At 39.5% G+C, this 19,074-nt stretch overlaps 2 protein-coding genes across 3 annotated transcripts; both read left to right on the top strand.

Moving 5' to 3' along the window:
• Positions 1–249: 249 nt before the first annotated feature.
• On the top strand, positions 250–7,558 carry LOC310736987 (putative polypeptide N-acetylgalactosaminyltransferase 8). The gene is made up of 9 exons (XM_083561116.1): positions 250–437; positions 2,712–2,898; positions 3,409–3,606; positions 3,954–4,068; positions 4,158–4,343; positions 4,983–5,120; positions 6,519–6,611; positions 6,838–7,005; positions 7,325–7,558. The coding sequence occupies exons 2-9, from the start codon at positions 2,804–2,806 to the stop codon at positions 7,442–7,444; spliced, it is 1,113 nt and encodes a 370-aa protein (XP_083417242.1). The 5' UTR covers positions 250–437; positions 2,712–2,803; the 3' UTR covers positions 7,445–7,558.
• A 5,178-nt stretch (positions 7,559–12,736) lies between these two features.
• ribc2 (RIB43A domain with coiled-coils 2) lies at positions 12,737–17,977 on the top strand. Of its 2 annotated transcripts, XM_083560529.1 has the most exons (8): positions 12,737–12,961; positions 13,046–13,127; positions 14,172–14,483; positions 14,964–15,082; positions 15,245–15,442; positions 16,337–16,503; positions 17,562–17,637; positions 17,891–17,977. In XM_083560529.1, the coding sequence occupies exons 1-7, from the start codon at positions 12,845–12,847 to the stop codon at positions 17,632–17,634; spliced, it is 1,068 nt and encodes a 355-aa protein (XP_083416655.1). In that variant the 5' UTR covers positions 12,737–12,844; the 3' UTR covers positions 17,635–17,637; positions 17,891–17,977. The 2 variants fall into 2 exon arrangements, with proteins under 2 accessions (XP_083416655.1, XP_083416654.1); XM_083560528.1 differs by lacking the exon at positions 17,891–17,977 and having other exon boundaries at positions 17,562–17,692.
• Positions 17,978–19,074: the final 1,097 nt, after the last annotated feature.

Raw genomic sequence — 19,074 nt, 5'->3', positions numbered from 1 at the left:
TGGTAATTAGGTTTGAAACTTTAACTTAATTTTTTATTCCTCTGGAGTGGATTATATACAGTATATATATATATTTTTTTTTTTCTCAATATCTCTATATGAAGTTGCTTACAATGCATATTTACAGAGACCTTGTCAAATTGGTCCAAAAACAGAATATGTAGCAATCATACTATTTTATATAATATATATATATATATAAATTGTAATATACAATATTATATACATAATAATTATATATACAATATTTCTGTATATTTTATTATTCAGGTGTATCAAAAAGGTGTATCCGGAGCAACTTCCATCTCTCAGCGTGGTTCTGATCTACCTGAACGAGGCTCTGTCGATCATGAAGTGAGCCATACACAGCATCATCCACAGGACGCCTGCTCACCTGCTCAAGGAGATCATACTGGTGGATGATCACAGCACTAATGGTTTGTTTTGTTTATCGCTTACATTTGTGATACACTAATATACTGCGTGTGTGTTAAGTTCAGGTTGTACAGTTCGGTAACACACATTTGAGTGTGTGTGTGTGTGTGTGTGTGTGTGTGTGTGTGTGTGTGTGTGTGTGTGTGTAAGGTCCATTTCAGTTCTGTGTATTGAGAAGCCTGATGGCTTGCAGGAAAAAACTGTTACACAGTCTGTATGTGACGGCCATGTGATGGCAGGAGGGTGAAGAGTGTGTGGGAGGGGTGTGTGGGGTGGTCCACAATGCTGTTGGCTTTGCGGATGCAGTGTGTGGTGTAAATGTCCATGATAGAGAGGAGAAAGACTCCGATAATCTTCTCAGGTGTCCTCACTATCCTCTGTAGGGTCTCTGTAGCGATCCGAGACGATGCAGTTCCCAAACCAGGCAGTGATGCAGTTGCTCAAGATGCTCTCAATGGTCCCTCTGTAGAACATGGTCAGGATGGGGGGGGGGGAGATGAGCTTTCCTTTGCCTTTTTAGGAAGTAGAGATGCTACTGGGCTTTCTTGGTGATGGAGCTGGTGTTGAGTGACCAGGAGAGGTTATTCGCCAGATGAACACCAAGGAATTTGATGCTCTTGATGATCTCCACTGAGGATCCATCGATGATCAGTGGAGAATGGCCGCTCTGTGCTCTCCTGAAGTCCACAACCATCTCTTTGGTTTTGGCAACGTTCGGAGACAGGTTGTTTGCTCCACACCAGGCTGTTAACCGTTGCGCCTCCTCTCTGTATGCTGACTCGTCGTTCTTGCTGATGAGACCCACCACGTTCGTGTCATCAGCGAACTTGACGATGTGTTTCGAGCTGTGCATTGCTACACAGTCGTAAGTTAGCAGAGTGAACAGCAGTGGGCTGAGCACACAGCCCTGAGGGGCCCCAGTGCACAGAGTGGTGGTGCTGGAGATGCTGTTCCTGATCCGGACTGACTGAGGTCTCCCAGTCAGGAAGTCCAGGATCTAGTTACAGAGCAGGGTGTCAGGCCCAGTAGGCTCAACTTCTCAATCAGGTGCTGAGGGATGATTGTGTTGAATGCTGAGCTGAAGTCTATGAACAACATTCGTACATAAGAGTCCTTATTGTCCAGGATGGGTGAGGGCGAAATGGAGGGTTGTGGAGATGGCATCGTCCGTGGAGCGGTTTTTATACGATATGCAAACTGCATGGGTTCCAGGGAGGGTCGAAGCTGGGTCTTAATGTGCCTCATGACGAGCCTCTCAAACCACTTCATCACGATAGTCATTGAGGCCGGAGACAGTAGACTTCTTCGGCACAGGAACAATGGCTGTTGTCTTGAGGCAGGTAGGAACAACGTTGCTGCTCAGGGAGATGTTGAAGATGTCTATAAAGACATCCGCTAACTGTTCTGCACATTCCCTGAGCCCTCTGCAAGGAATGTCGTCTGGTCCAGCAGACTTCCATGGGTTAACTCTGCATAGAGCAGCTGTGGTTAGACAGAGCACCTTATATGTGCTTTTTGAACATCTCATTCCACATTTCGTCACTATTAACTATTATAATGCGCTCCACACTTCTGGGAAGATGTTGCACTAGATTTTGGAGTGTGCTTGTAGAGATTTATGGACATTCCTTTAGTCAAAAGTTTGTTAGTAAAGTCAGGTACTGGTGTAATTGAGGTGAGGAGGCCTGAGGTGCAGTCAGAGTTCCAATTCATCCCAGTGTTCAATAAGGTTGAGGTTCACTCCAAGACCACATTAAGCAGATCTTCATGGAGCTAGCCATGTGCATTGTCATGCTGGAGTAAGTTTTGGGTCTCGTAGTTCAAGTGAAGGGAAAATTTCATGCTACCACATCCAAAGACGTCCTATACAATTGTATGCCTTCGTGGTAACAGTTTTAGGAAGATCGCATATGGCTGGAAAAGTCAGGTGTCATGCTATGTTTGACCATATAATGTATAAATATTTATGAATATAAAAATTTTATTTAGTTAGTTAAATTAGACTACATGAATCTAAAATTAGTTCATGTTCCTTTACATATTTTTTTTTTTACGAATAAAACATTTGAAACACTACTTTATAGTTTGTTAATATGAAAAAGGTTACTATTGACATTTATTCACTTAATTAGATCATCAGTTTACATTTTCTCCACAAAGATTTGGTATGGCTGAAGGTTTGGAATGAAAACACGACCACATTGTCAGTTGCTTGCAATGAGAATGTCAGTCAGAGTTTGCTGATGTCACAATGCCTCAATCATTGTGCTACACAGAGGACCTGAAAGAGAGTCTTGACTCCTACATTGCCACCACACTGAAGGAGCATCCTCAGCTGAAAATCGTTAGAGTGAGACACGATCAGCAGATGGGCCTTACACAAGCTCGCGTCTCCGGGTGGTCTTCTGCTAGTGCCGACGTGGTCGCCATTTTGGACGCACATATAGAGGTCAATGTGCAGTGGTGAGTATGAAGTCAACTAATACACAATACTAATCAACGCTAAGATGCACTGTGGTCTCGCAGCTGCAGGGTCTGGGGTCTGATGCATGCATGTTCCATTTGTTTTTTTGCAAAAAAACAGGTTTAACCAAAAATATATTTAAGTGTACGGAAATGATATTTTCTTGGAAAAATCCTCCTGTTGAATGGTGAATCCATAGTTGGGGGTTTTTATGTAATTCCTGTGCTTCAGAGGTTTTCTTTGCCTTCAATGAAATGCACAGTAGGTTGATTGCCAACGATTTTTGCCAACATTGTTTGTAGTGTGTGAATGAGTGTGTGTTATTGTGTTTTGTTAATGGTTGGCTACCAATCCAAGGTAGCCCTATTCTCCAAATGCTCTAGCTCCCCTGCCAACCGATGGATAAATATCAAATATATCAAATGGATGGATGAACCGAGAGCAAATGTCATCTGTTTCATTGTTGTAGTTTTATTATTTACATGCTTATTTTGCTTTAATGTCACCAGGGCAGAGCCGCTGCTAGCACAGATCAAGGCAGACAGAACGGTCGTTGTCTCCCCTGTGTTTGACCGAATCAATTATTATGACCTTGAAGTTGTTAAGTACAGACCTGCTGCTCATGCCTTCGACTGGGCGCTGTGGTGTATGTATGAGACGTTCAGACCTGAATGGTATAATCTCAAAGATGCTTCAAGTCCTGGAAAGTGAGTAGCCTGGCATTGCTAACTTATAGCTCACAACACAAACCTACTTGATAAATGAAATACACGTCGCTAATGACATATATGCACTTATGCCTAGCTAAATATGTAAATGCTACAAAGCGCTGACACTGGCGACTCCTTCGATAATACCACATTAACAATGACACATTTTCTTGTTTATTATTGCAGCTTTTTTATTTTTAAGTGTATATCTTTGTAAAAGCTATGTTGCTATACAAATGATATTGTATTAAAAGAAATTCAGTGTTACTTTTATAGACTTTTTACCAATCACAGTAGAGAATTCAGCAGCTCTCTGGTGTGTGGTGATCATTGTCTCCCACCAGGTCACCTTCTGTTATGGGAATTCTGGTGGCAGACAGAGCTTTTTTGGGTGAAATCGGCAGCCTGGACGGAGGAATGAAGGTCTACGGTGGAGAAAACTTCGAGCTTGGGATTCGAGTGAGATCCGTTATGCTTCATGTTGGTTTTTGTTACTTTGTGGCCTAAATTCACATGTAAAGTGAAATCTGATCTGCTTTGGTGTTCAGGTATGGACATGTGGAGGGAGTATTGAGATTGTGCCGTGCTCCAAGATCGCCCACATTGAGAGAGCTCATAAGCCATACATGCTTGACCTGCACGCCGCCATGAAGAGGAACGCACTGCGGGTGGCCGACATCTGGATGGATGAGTACAAGTATCATGTGAACATAGCCTGGAATATTCCCATAAAAGTGAGTGACTATAATGGGTACACATGCAAGTTGAAAAACTACTTACTTATCATAATGTAAATGACCTGTTTCATTATCGATCACTTTAGTTTAAGTATAAAATAAATGCACCATTATGGAAAAATAATCAACCCTGAGTTGGCATGATGAAGCTGAGCAAATATGAATGTCAGGAAGTTTCTTTATTTTTTTCATTCCTATGGGGTTGAGGGCCTTGCTCAGGGGCCCAGACAGACACATCATACATTTTGTTTAAATATAGTTAGTTCTTGTTCTAGCAGCTATAAGCTATCATTTTTTTTTTTTTTTCATCTCTTCAAGTTGAAAAAAACAAATGCAGCTTTCCACATCACAAAAAACCTTCTGAATGTATATAAAAAAAAAGCTTATTTATCCATTGCTATAACAAATTTAAGAATAGGTTCACATGAGCCTGTGAATTACATATTTACAAGTTGTTGTTAGTGAAAATTAATCCATAGCATTTAACCAATCAGATTTTAGTATTCAACAGACAGCATATTTACATATATAAAAAAAAACAAATATTATTATCTATGTACATTTTTGAGGGATGGTCAGATTGACTGTTACAAATAATATTAATAAAAGATATTTCGATTTTTTTTTCCTATACAGGATCACGGAATTGATATCGGGGACACTTCAGAAAGAAAGAAACTCCGAGAGAAACTAGGCTGCAAACCATTCAAGTGGTATTTGGAGAACGTTTATCCCAAACTAGACACCTGGACCAACATTTTGGGTTACGGAGGAGTAAGTGTTCTTTTTCTAAAAAAAAAATAAATAAATAAATAAATTGTCTGAATATCATAACAATATTTTATTGTCTAATTAACTCCATTTAATTGTATTATTGTTTTTGATTATTAAACCACAAGCCACACATCACAGAGCCAATTTCTGGTTTTCGGTTTATAGATTTCATATCTTGTACCAGATGTACAGTTGATTGCAATATTTTGCATACTGCTCAGGTGAAATAAAGAGAATAATAGTGTGAGATTCAGGGACTGATAAGTTCATAAAAGCGCACAAGCTCATTCACTAACACAAGTCTGAACACTCTGAAATCATCTTAGTATATTAGAACAGCGTTTAATGATAAAATATTCAGAAATAATTGTATATTTGTTTGAACAATGGAAATGCGGATTTTGCTTAAAAATTTATCTGGAACTCAGTGCATTTCTACATTAAATACTGAATAGGGTTTTGGAGAAACGAATTATAATAAATACATTGATTTTGTGCCAAAAAATGAGAAATGCAGCTTGGATGTGTGTAAATTAGTGTGACAGAAGGGCAGGCATTAAAATAGTCGGAAACTTGTATTTGCCAGAAATTGTATTATTTACTTAAAATTTACCATAAGAAAGTTGAACCAAATTATAAATTATTGTTATACATTCGATTATAGTCCTTTATTATGCTTATTAATGATTAGATAATTCATCGATAATTAACCTTCTTATCTCCACAACATATAATTCTATAGTTGTGTGTGTATATATATATACAGTATATATATATTAGTATAGTAGAAATTTTAACAGCTTAAGTACAAATTGTGCAAAAGTTATTTATTCATTCATAAAAACTCATTCTGATACATTCCCTCATAGTTCCGAACATCAAACATGGCATTATGCACTCCATATATCTCCATATATCTGAATTATGCACACTAGCTATACAAACAGTTTGCTATACCAGCAAACACCTTATTATTGTTGTGAAAAGCGCTATACAAATAAACTTGACTTGACTTGACTTATTAATAATATTATGTAGTACATTTAATGTTCCTTTTTGGATGCAAATGTGGCCAAATATTTACATTAACTACATTTCTTTTCGTTTTTTTAGTGTAGAAATAGAACCACAATTACACAAAGGCTTGACAGGAGGAATTATGTCTGGATATGTATTACTTTTGTGTGTGTAAGACCGTGATGGCAAAAGTACACACATCCTTCAGAAGTACAGATAGTGTGTGGGACAGTGTGTGTGTGTATTTGCCAGCATTCACATCACTCAACTTCACTGATTCAAATAATGTTTTTTATTGTTACCATTTTAAGTCTAAAATGTATTTTTCCAACCAAAAATTGCCATTTATTTAATATATCCCTACATTTTTGTCACTTGAAGTTGACAAATTTAGATGCACAACTGTGCTTGGATCAAGGTCCTGTACCAGGTTATGTTCCTGTCGCCTATTCATGTCACTATTATGATTCTCAGGTAAGTGTTTGTAATGACAGCTGCACTATTTCATCACCTGTCACACACACACACACACACACACAAACACGCTGTCGGAAATTTCTTGTCTCTTAGACCAAGTTGCTTCCGACGTTAGTTGGCACCACACACACACACACACACACACACACACACACACACACACACACACACACACACACACACCTCTGCCTACAATGACTCATCTCTCTATTTGCTTTCACAGAATACCATTTACCGTGAGAGCGGCGAGTTTTACATCGGTGGAATAAAATCTCATAAACACAATGACAACAGATGTCTGGCGGATCCTGGCACGGGGAATGTCCCTGGTTTACACACATGCAAAGATGCTGTGATGAGGAATATAAGCATTCACTGGAATTTTAAACAGGTGCTGTGACTCATTGATCTGAGACTGTTTTTTCTTTTTTTTACAATAAGAAAATAAGAATTGTATGTTTGCGAATTAGTATGACAAAAGTGAAAGCATTAAAATAGTCAGACGTCTGTTTTTACCAGTAGAAAAACAAATGCTGCTATTATATTATATATATATATATATATACACACATATACACATATACGTATATTTTTTTTGTTTGTTTTTTTTGTTTTTTGTTTGTTTTGTTTGTTTTTTGTTTTTTGTATATTCTGTAGGAGGACAGTTGAAGCTTTATACTGTAAGCTCATCCTGGTTGTGTTGTCTGCAGGGTGGTGAGGTGCGCAACCGAAAGACAAACAGATGCTTGGAAATTCATCATCACACTCTTCTTATTCATGACTGCTCAGGACAGCGCTGGGAGATTAAACACATTACTCAACCCCTTTGATGGATTTTCTGTTCTGTTTGCATTTACTGTCAATTTCTCTGCTTGCACCATGTTCATGTTAAGCTCTAACATGATGTTTTACAGTTTGCAAATACCCACAAGGCTAAAGATATACAGTATATATATATATATATATATATATATATATATATATATATATATATATATATATATATATATATATATATATATATATATATATGTATATAAAAAACATTTCTCAGTGATGTATTACAGTTTATTCTGTTGCTTTAAAGCGTTTCTCAGATCAGAAATGAAATTCTCAAAACTACTTGTTCAACTTCCACATCATTAAATCATTTGTGCTCATCGTAAGAACATTTTTTTTGTTGCTTCGATCGAATTGTAAATGCATTTAATGGATTGTGTACGAGTGTCTGCTGTTTCCTACATTATCAGTTGTTTATGTTCATGGTAATCGAAATATATTATACTGGTTTCACTGGTTTTAATAGTTTCAACCCCTATAAAACATCTCAGCATCGGTTCACTGTATACGTCATTGAATGCAAAATGGTTAAACCAGCTGTCAGAATCTGAACATTTTTATTCAACTTTTTTTCAGTAAATGTTTCTTTGCGCGAGTGAACGGCATCTGATCAACCAACGATCGACTAGTTCACTAAAACAGGTCAAAGGTGAATCTCGTGAACCTTCAATTGGAGAATACAGACAAAACACAGAATCGCATTTTCTGAAAATGGATCAACAACTAAGAAACGGAAACCAGTACAGTACAGCAAAAGTGTGAATCCTGTCCGATCTCCTATAATTAATATGAATCAAATATGCAGTTAAATAAATACATTTGTGCTGCTGAAATTCATAGATACCAAACAGAATAAATTCCACCGTATGCATTTTCAGTCACTGTGATCCAAACTGTAGTTTATATCAGGAAATACTGAAACTGTGTACCCTCATAATGACAATATGACCAAATACTTGATGACCTTGTTTGTGTAAGAATATTATATTCAATTCAGTTTTGTTTGTATAGTTTTTTAACAATAAATGTGTAGCAATGCAGCTTTATAAAGCTAAATAGTTAATAAAATGTGAATTCGTACGTTTACTGCCATAAGTTTATCTCTAATGAGCGAGTCAGTGGTGACTGTGAAATTGAAAAACTCATTGAGACTTCATGAGGAGAAAAACCTCGAGAGGAACCAGAATCAAAATCATCTGGGATGACACCAAATGTCTAATATATAAGTTAGAATTTATCATTTCTTAATGGACCACATGTCATGTTATAGCGTCTGGCACAGGTCATTTAGACTTCATGTCCCAGGCATTCCTTTTAACCTATGACATCTACATCTCAATCAAAAGGTGAAACCTTCATTGGTGGTGGTGTATCCGTAAAGTGTCACACTCCCCCTCCGAAGACACTAAACAGGACCAAACCCTGAACTCTTGTTTAGTTTGCCAGGACCCATAAAACAATAAACTCATAAAACTCATTAAACAATCCAAACTCGAAACTTGATCCAGCATGGCTGCTTGTGACAAACACACACAACCGGAAGACTGATAACACAAGCCAGTCTCTATACCACACACACACACACACACACACACACACACACCACCCCGAAAGCCAGATAACCCCCCTGGCCTCTCTGGTTGAATTCACAGCGACCCTCAGACCATAAAAAAATTCACTCCCGGAACTCGACCCCAGTACGTCTGTTTGTGACACACACACATATGCAGACACACACACACACACACACACACACACACACACACACACACACACACACACACACACACACACACACCAAAAGTGAGCATTATTTTATTATTTAAATAATAAATAGAATGTCCCACCTCACATGATACAAACATACATCTTGTTTGTATCTTCTGCTATTAATAAAGCAAGTGTTTAACTCTACATCAATATTATTTAAACCTTAAAATGTTTAGTAATATAACTCTGTGTTAAATGTTGTCTCTTCTCTTCTTAAGGCTTGACTGACTTAGAATTATCTGTTCTTTACTTTCCTGACAAGGGTGCATTTTATTTATCATAATACAACATTGTATTAACATCAGTTAATTACTGATCTCTGTAAGTTAATGTACCTCTGCCTTATACTGTCATTCCTTTTCATGTTTAGTATCCAAATGACCGCAAAATTATTTGTTTCTTTATTTTTCAAACAATGATGCATTTTATTTGATCATGAATGTACCATACCGTCTTAATACACTTTAAATAAAACTTTAAAGTCCTCCAAAAGCAAGTATAGCCTGGAAACCATGCCCACAGATGCATGAACAAAGGAAGTTTTTCCCTCCAAAATTTCAGGCCATAGCATTGGCCATTCCCCCAAGGATGGGTGGGCTTTAGAACCTTTAAAACATCTTGAACCCAACTAATCATGGTCCAGTCAGAGTGCAGTCAGGTCCAGTCAGAGTTCAGTCAAGAGAGCTACTCGCTCACTCGGCTCGACCGGAAAGGCTCGGACCCCCGGGGCCCGAAGGCCCGGGGGCCCGATGGCCCGGAGAGTCAGACGCTTCAAACAGCTCAGCAGTGACTCTTCGGGACGAGATCTCAAATCTCTTTTGAGATCTTCCAGCAAGCTTTATCTTAAAAACACCAACTGCTCTGATCTTCAGGAGAAGCTGGGAGAACATCTGACTCCATCCTAACCGACTCGTCCAAGATTCTTTTGTCTACCGCATCCGGACTCTTGTGCAACAAGTCAATGCAAGTAACCGGTTTACCAACTAATTTAGATGCGTGTTAAGTTTGAACCCCTTAATATTAAGGCGAATTTAAATTTCCGTGACGATTTCTCAGTTAGGATGTGATTAATTTGAAGTAAGCTGCCTTTCCTTTCTTTACCTCCTCCTTCCTTTTCTTTCTCTTCCTCCTTCCCTAGTTTCAACTTTCTTTTTATTTTCTTTTAATTACAATTTTCTTTTTTTCTTTTTGTTTGTTTGTTTGTGTAGTTAGTTTTATGTTGTGTTTGTCTCATTCAATAAACGCCATATTTTTCATAAGTGATGGTCTCTGAGTGCGTTCCATAAATGCGAAGTTCCTGCAACATCAGGTCTGAACTACATGCTCTATTTAATTTAATTTAATTTACGGTATAAAGTAAAAGGGGGTAACGTCTTTCTTGGCCAGGGAGATACCTCTTTTATAGAATTAATATAAAATTATACTGTCTGTTTGCCGGACAAAAACAGACAAATAAGTGTAATGATAATTCCATTACCGTCAATTCAACTTAATTTAAATATTTAGGAGTAACTATAACCCGTTATAATTACTTATAATGCGGGCAGACTGTGCTTCCAACTATATACTCAATTTATCTGTATTATAAGTTTGTCCCTCTTATCCCCCAGTCGCTACATGTTTTAGAATCTTCCCAGAACAGATCAGTTCAGTGGGTGGAGAAGAGTGATAGCAGGAGTGATTTGTGATAGAAGAGTATCTGCAAGAGTGAAAGGGAAAGTTTATTGGACTGTGGTGAGACCTTACAAAACACTAAATGGTATAGCTCCCAATTATCTTTCCAGTCTTCTAACACGCTACAATCCTTCACGCTCCCTGAGATCTCAAAACTCTGGACTTCTAAAAGTTCCTAGAATAGAAAAGTCCACTAAAGGTGGTAGAGCATTCTCATATTTAGCTCCTAAACTTTGGAATAGTCTTCCTGACAGTGTTCAGGGCTCAGACACACTCACCCAGATTAAGTGCAGAATAAAGACATATCTTTTTAGCGAGTCCTGCACATAACACACATCACATATCATAATCTTGTGCTCCAGAACATCTGATCACATGCACATTATCAACTTGTGCTGTTAATATCATGAACAGCAGCTACGCTAATTCTTCTCCACTGCTTCTCTTTCTTCACCCATCCCGAGGCATCCTGAGGTTGCTCCAGCCCCAGTCACATCCCACCTTATGAAGATTGGACCTTTAAAGAAGTAAATGTTGACCCCACAAACATCCCGAACCATCTAGAGACGTACCTGTGTCGATTCGATCCCACTTCATGTGGAGTTTCGACATTGGATCTCCTTGAGTGTTTAAAGGCTCTGGCATGGAGAAGCTGGTGTTGGATCGTAATAAGCGCTAATGTTGAGCTATTTTATGAGTTGCTCAGTAGCTCCTGGTTTTATAACCATAAAAACTGTAAAAGACTGTAGAAAGAACATTACTTATAATCTTATACTCCAGTGCTCATGTTAGTTCTCACGCTCCAGTGTTCTGTATTGTTTAAAGATTTATAATCACACTCTTGCTGTCACCTAAATGAGGATGAGGTTTCCCTTTTAAATCTGGTTCCTCTCAAGGTTTCTTCCTCATAACATCTAAGGGAGTTTTTCCTTGCCACAGTCGCCATGGCCGCTCATCAGGGATAAATACACACCATTCACCTTAACTGTTAAATTCTGTAAAGCTGCTTTGAGACAATGTCTGTTTTGAAAAGTGCAATAGAAATAAACTTGACTTGACTTGACCTGAGATGTTGTATGGTTTAGAGACATTAAGTAAAAGACAGGAGGTGGAGCTGAAGGGAGCAGAGCTGAAGATGTTGAGGTTTTCGTTGGGAGTGACGACGATGGACAGGATAAGAAATGAGTTTATTAGAGGGACAGCACATGTAGGACGTTTTGGAGACAAGGTGAGGGAGGTGAGATTGAGATGGTTTGGACATGTGCAGAGGAGGGACATTGGGTATATCAGTAGGAGAATGCTGAGGATGGAGCCACCAGGAAGGAGGAAAAGAGGAAGACCAAGGAGGAGGTTTATGGATGTGGTGAGGGAAGACATGCAGGTAGTTGGTGTGAAAGAGGCAGATGTAGAGGGGGGGGGGGGGTGTATGGAGACGGATGATCCGCTGTGGCGCCCCCTAATGGGAGAAGCCGAAAGAAGAAAAAGAAGATTAAAAAAACTTACATGCAAATTGCAAAAGTTTTTGATTCCATATTAAAAAAAACTCATTACTATAAACATGTGATATGCCTTACAACTACTGTCAGAAATGCTGACCAAATAAGGGTTTTTGGATGATAATTTTGAATACGTCAAGCTATTAAAAAATATTCTAAAAAGATATATATATATATATATATATATATATATATATATATATGTGTGCGTGTGTGTGTGTGTGTGTGTGTGTGTGGATAAAAGAGTAAATGTAAATTTAAATAACTGCATCGATTGACTGCGGAATCGATTCGTGAGTCGATTCCGCGTCTCTTAGCAACCGGGATTGTTTGCAGGTCTAGCTCGACGTTCGGACCCGAGGCAGATCCGCAAATAATCCGGTTAAAATAAAACTCATTCTTGTTCTTTTAAAAGTTGGTGAAAGTCATAATCAGGCGCAGGTGACCAACATGAAACGAGTGGAGCTTGTATCTGATCGAGTCGCAGCCGCTCGTCTGGAAACCAGGAGGAACCGGGAGCTGCAGAGACAGGAGCGCATTTTCAACTCCAAAGTCCGGACTATAGGAGTGAGTACGAGCTCAGAAATTCATCTCTTCTCTATTAAGTCCAATCTGACATGCTCGTTCTAAAGTAGTCATCTGTTTCCGTAGATCGATAAAGAAGCTGTTGAGCATCAGGTGCAGGAGAAAAGATCTCGACAAGAATCAGAATCCAGAGCACTCAGGGAATATGGTGAGGAACACTCCATTAATCCTGAAAAACCTTCAGTATTATTACTCTGAATATAACGTCATCATGGTGTCAGTTCGATACTCGCCTTCTCTTTCCCCCTAAGAAAGTTGAGCTTGTGTGTCCCTATGACGTCAATCGTGGATTTTTTTTTTTTTTTTTTTAGATACAATTAATTATGGGCAAAAGTCATCTGACTTTTTCCAGAAATACGTGGTTCTTCCTTCCAACATTGTTCAAGGTGCACGATTGTAGAGGATGTCTTCTGGTTCCAGCATGACAATGCCCCTGTGCACAAAGCCAGATCCATGAAGATATGCTTCGCATATGTTGGAGTGGAAGATCTGCTATAGAGCTCAAACCCTAAACACTTTTTGGGATGAATTGGAATGCTAAAACTATAATAAATGGACAATCGGTGCCTCCCCCAGATGAGGATGGGTTCTATTTTTAGTCTGGTTCCTCTCAAGGTTCCTTCCTCATACCATTGCTTGCCGCTGTTGCCACTGGCTCGCTCATTAGGGATAAACTTATGGTTATTAAAAAAGTCAGTTCTCAAAGTTGATGTTATTGGGAAAGACTAAGAATCTGAGCCACTTTGACAATTGACGACTGAGAAAGAGCATTCTCAAAATAGCAGGTCATTTGGAGTTGTGACCTTCTGGTCAGAAGGCTAACATCCTAACCTCTGAGCCACCACCTCCCAAAAAGTGGTTTGAAGATGGACAGTCAGTGAACCAGTGAGTAGGGTACATGTGGATCATTTATGTGTGTGGAGTGAAGACTCTTATTCACCCATACTGGCCCAGATGATTGTTTCCTGTTTGGGACGCATTTGTGGTGACACCATGACTGTTTGACACACAACTTTGCACTTTTATAACTGTTTGTGGACAGCAGTTACATTGTCATATGATGGGAGATGATCAATCAAAAGGACATTTAATGAAGATTAAACATTGGTCTAAAAATTCGTTTCAGTCATTCAGAGTCTCAGTAACATCAGTACACATGGATATGTTTATCAACTTTTTTCCATTCTCCCAGCCGACGAACTCATGCGCACCGACCGAACCGCTTGTCTCCTGGAGAGCAGGCAAAAGCAGGATGAACGTCTTCTAGCGGAGACCACCTTGAACTTCCGCCAGCAGTTCCAGCAGCCCAGCAGCAGGCGCGAGTTCGATCTGAATGACCCTAACGTGCTGAAGAAGCAGGAAGGTGTGAGCATTTTGCCCGGGTTGGCAGGCGAGGACCCGGACAGTGCGGACAGGAAACGGAGACAGCGGGAGCAGCTGAGAGATTGGAGCTTACAGCAGCAGAAGGAGCTGGACCGTGCGAAGGAGCTGCAAAGCCTGCAAGGTAAGTGTGCTTCATCAGATCTTAGTTAGTAGCTTCCTTGTGTCTCAAAAGTTGCGTCTTCTTCATCTAGAACTTGATGAATGCCACCTTTAGGAAAGGTCTATTGGATAAGGTTCTGAGATGATTCTTTTCTTCTCAGATCAGAAATAAGATTCAGATCATGGAGTCACTTGTGCACATCAAAAAATAATGATGTGAACCTTAAATTTCTATTAAAGGTTTTTTGTCTTGAATTGATGAAATGTGCAAACGAATGGCGAGTGAACGGCATTAGATCAACCAATGATCAACTAGTTCTCTAAAACAGGTCAAAGGTGAATCTTGTGAACCTTCAATTGGTGACAGACTAGATCTGAGAGAATTTTCCGTGATTCTCATACATCTGAAACTAGTTCATTCCCCATCAAAGGAACAAAAGGTCCAAAATATTGAGAGCGATCAACCCTTTTAATGAACTAAGAGTGTGTTTCTGTTCAACAGCTCAGCGGTACAATCAAAGTAGAATAACCCTGGATAACCGAGCCATCGACCTGCAGAAGATGGAGGAAGAGCACAAAAGAGCCACCAACATTATCATCAAGAACTTTAATCGAGCTCTGGTGAGTCAAAAGAGCTCAGCTCAAGCTCGGTGCCTTGTCTCAGCTCATTTTCTCGTGCTCAGAGAAATGATGATCAGACACTGTGGGCCTTTTGGAATCGTGTCCTGATATGCGCTGATATGTTCTCTGAAGAGTTTTGTGCACGTTTCCTTCACGTTTCAGGCACTGGACTCGCGAGAGCAGAGAGAAATGGACCGTCATCAGGAAGAGGAGAGCAACTGTGCTGATATCCTGAACCAGCTGCAGGGGGAGCTGCTAAGCGAGAGCACCAGAACAGGAAGAGACAGCTTCAAGGGTATGACACCCGAGCAGGTCCAAGAATTCATCAATTTTCAGAGACAGCAAGCTGAGGAGAAGAAGGTAAACGCAACACATACCTGATCGACGTATTTTTTTTAATTTACAAATGGTTAATTGGTCTTCATGGGACTTCACGTAGTGAGGAGACGATTAATTAAGAATTTTAACAAGTCGTTAGTATACTAGAGGCGAATCATTAAAAGCCACGTGCTGGTTGCTTTTACGCGCGAGACTGCACGCTGCACGGAGAGCGCTATATTACATTTATTATTTATTAATTTATATTAATATATATCAATTTATTAATTATATAATTACACTTATTGACGAATATATTTATTTCCTTTAGCACATTTTCATAATTCAGTACTGTTGTTTTGTTTTTGTTTTTTTGTGCTATTTTACATGGAGTGTAATGTTGTTTTTTATTCGGTATCAATTTTAAAATCGGTTGATTAATTAGTTATCAGTAAAATCCACTATCGGTCGATCTCTAGTTATTAACAGCCTAATTATTTGTTAGATTCACTGACCAACCATATGCACAAGTAATTATTTGGATTTTAATAGCAATGAATATGAAAAACCTCATTATGGTTGTAATAACTCTCTTTTAATATGATTTATATCTTTATATATCTCTTGAAAAGTGATGCTGATTTTTCTGTACGGTGCAGAACAAAATGATAAACTAGTCTAGGATTAGAAGTCAAAATCTCCACAATAATACCGGTAGTCACTTCGGAGTGTGTAATTTATTGTTACAGACCGGACCCCCCATTAATGAAAGGAAAAATTATGTGGCCTTACAGAAAATATTTTGGGGACCCCCTTATAGTGAGGGTCATGGTCACACTGATTAGTTAAATGTGCAGTATGTGAAGGGCAGGGTTTTGGCAGAATGTATTAATTGTGTGTGTGTGTGTGTGTGTGTGTGTGTGTGTGTGTGTGTAGCATGTTTGCATGGAGCAAAAGCAGAAGCAGTTGCAGGAGGACCACCTGAATGCTGCTTTGGCTCGGGCTGCACTGCTACGGGAGAGACAGCAGGCAAGACTTTACAAGGAGCTGCGCAGCGCTGTGGATAAAAACAACATGCAGCTGGCCCAGGCTCAGAATGAACAGTCAGTAGCACACACACACACACACACACACACACAGTAGACTGCATACTGTACACTGTATGGCTATACAGTAACACCCCCCCCCCACACACACACACACACACACACACACACACACACACAATCTTCACAAACTAAATGATTTAGTTACAATATATTGCAGAAGAATTCAATCCCCATCAAATTCGTTCATGTGCCATGAGAAGTCGCATGTTTACTACGTGTCATTGTTACCCGAACACTAATTTAGAGATTGGTTGAGTAGCACCATGGTAAAGATTTGGTTGTGAACTTTTCCCTCTCAGTCCAAAACTAATACATTTGATAAAAATCATATGAATCACCAAATCTCACAGGACAAGACGCCTCCTGTAAATCCTGTTGCGTGAAAGCTCTGACCCCTGCATTAGGATCCAGAAGTCATATTTATCAAAGCATGTGAAGAGCAAGGTCTAGATCAGAGCGTAACGATAGCCCATATACGGAACTTGACATCATCATCATTGCTCCACAGTGGCCATTCATCAATGCGACACATATTAGACTGCCCTTCGGGTGAACAACCACCTTTATTCGCATTACGAAACTGCCATATATAGTAAACCACTTCCCAAATGAAAAGGCAGAGAATTGTTCTAGATGCGCTTTATATAGGTAAACGTCACATTTGCTTAGCGTTATGCAAGATCATGGTTAGTTCCCCCTCCCCCTCTTAATAAAAGAGGGGTAAATACAAGAATAAATACACTTTATACACTGATATACTGCATACCCCATTTTTTGGACCTCTGAGAACTGACAATAATTGCAAAGCAGCTTCTCACAGAGTTCATCTGTAGTTACACTTTTCTACCACTAGAGGCATCTCCAAACTCATGGTCATATTGTTGATTAATCATTGATGATGATAACACAGCCTGATTGATGATTAATGGTTTGTGGATAACCCCTGGACACATCTGTTTGGAACTTTCCCCAAAAGCACTAACTGTACCTATAATATGCGTGTATATATAATTTGCAAGACGTTAAAAAGCTGTGTTCTGTCTTCATCACAGGAGGAAGAATGAGGTTTACACCAATATCCCTGATGAGAGCTTCTTCTCCCAGTTCAATAAGTGCAGCAGATGAAAGGTTCATTACCTACAATTAGCACCAATGATGAACAAATAAAATGATGTCAAAAAAATTTGTGACTAGGTTTGGTGATTTGAACACTGACTGAACACTGGTTTTGAATTGATTTGTGATGTTTGTGTGTTGAGAGAAAATTAAATAATACCAGCACATGAGTTGTAATGATAGAGAGACAGGCAAAAGTTCACCAAGCAGGGCTTTCTTTCTTTTTATTTTTTTTCCTTGTTTACCCTGACACTTTTCTTTCCAGTTCGAATGCACTCGCCGGCCGGCACGTCTTTCTCGTCCACTTGGTGGCGCTCTCTACCCTGGGCTGGCGTCTAGATCCTCTTTATTGGCGTCGCCGGACTGAACCAAAGCGCACTGATTAGTCTCATCAGCTTCAGGTGTTTCTTTCCACTCGTTCTTCCCTGCTTCACCCTCCACTCGCTCACATCTGGAACAGTATAATTTACAGCAGCCATATCGAGCAGGAAATCAGAATAAATGATTATTATGACCATCTACAGGATCTCATCTGTTCGGACCAGCCTTCGCTTCTCACAAGCATCAGTAAGCCTCATGACCCTGTCGCCGGTTCACCACTGTTTCTTCTTTGGAGCACTTTTAATAGACACTGATGACTGCAGTCCCCTTCCCGTGGGCTCACCACCTGCAGGAGGGACCATAAGGGACGGTGCTGTGAGGATTGGGCAGCAGTCGAAGGCGGGGGCCTGCTTAGACTGCTACCCCCGCGACCCGAATTACGGGTAAGCGGGAGAAAATGAATGAATAAATGAATGAATGACTGCAGACAAGGAACATCCCACAGCTGTAGTTTTGGAGATGCTTTGACCCAGACGTCTAGACATCACAATTTGTCAAAAATGCTCAAATCCTTACGCTCGCCCTATTTTTCCTGCTTCTAACATCAACTTTGAGGATAAAATTCACTCGATGCCTAATAAATAAATCCACCCACTAACAGGTGCCATGATGAAGATCATCAGTGTTCTTCACTTCACTGCTCATAAGGTTATAATGTCATTGTTATGCCTGGTCGGTGGACATCATGTAATAGACAGCCGTGCATTTAAGCCCAAGACCAGGTCTGATGATGAGGCTGCATTATAGAATAATGAATTAAGTTTTTGGGCTTGTATGAATGAAAATACAAGAGGAACAAGACCAGATTTGAAACCCCTTCAGCTGTAGTAACAGATTTGGGGATTTAAACAGATATCAGTATCTTCTTAAACGTCTTTTTAGTTCAGGTTTTCAATAACACAATCCAAAGATTTTTGTCTTAAACTGTTGAGTCTAAGGGCAGATGTTGCAGCTCTTATAATCTTTAAAACTTGTTTAATTGCTCGCTCCATGGCTGAAGTGTTGGATTTTGATTTTTGAAGGTCAGGGGGTTCAAATCCCCCCCAAGTATGGGTCCTCACTTGTGTA

The sequence above is a fragment of the Silurus aristotelis genome (assembly GCF_946808225.1).
Source record: "Silurus aristotelis genome assembly, chromosome: 14".
Taxonomy (NCBI): Eukaryota; Metazoa; Chordata; class Actinopteri; order Siluriformes; family Siluridae; genus Silurus; species Silurus aristotelis.
Note: the sequence above shows the minus strand (reverse complement) of the source record. Positions and strands in the feature narration are given on the sequence as shown.

Coding starts and splice junctions, on each gene's coding strand:
- ribc2 (XM_083560529.1), top strand. CDS start 12,845: ATGAAACGAGTGGAGCTTGTATCTGATCGAGTCGCAGCCGCTCGTCTG. Junction 12,962..13,045: donor CCAAAGTCCGGACTATAGGA/GTGAGTACGAGC, acceptor CTGTTTCCGTAG/ATCGATAAAGAAGCTGTTGA. Junction 14,484..14,963: donor GGAGCTGCAAAGCCTGCAAG/GTAAGTGTGCTT, acceptor TCTGTTCAACAG/CTCAGCGGTACAATCAAAGT.
- LOC310736987 (XM_083561116.1), top strand. CDS start 2,804: ATGGGCCTTACACAAGCTCGCGTCTCCGGGTGGTCTTCTGCTAGTGCC. Junction 3,607..3,953: donor GATGCTTCAAGTCCTGGAAA/GTGAGTAGCCTG, acceptor GTCTCCCACCAG/GTCACCTTCTGTTATGGGAA. Junction 4,069..4,157: donor ACTTCGAGCTTGGGATTCGA/GTGAGATCCGTT, acceptor TTTGGTGTTCAG/GTATGGACATGTGGAGGGAG.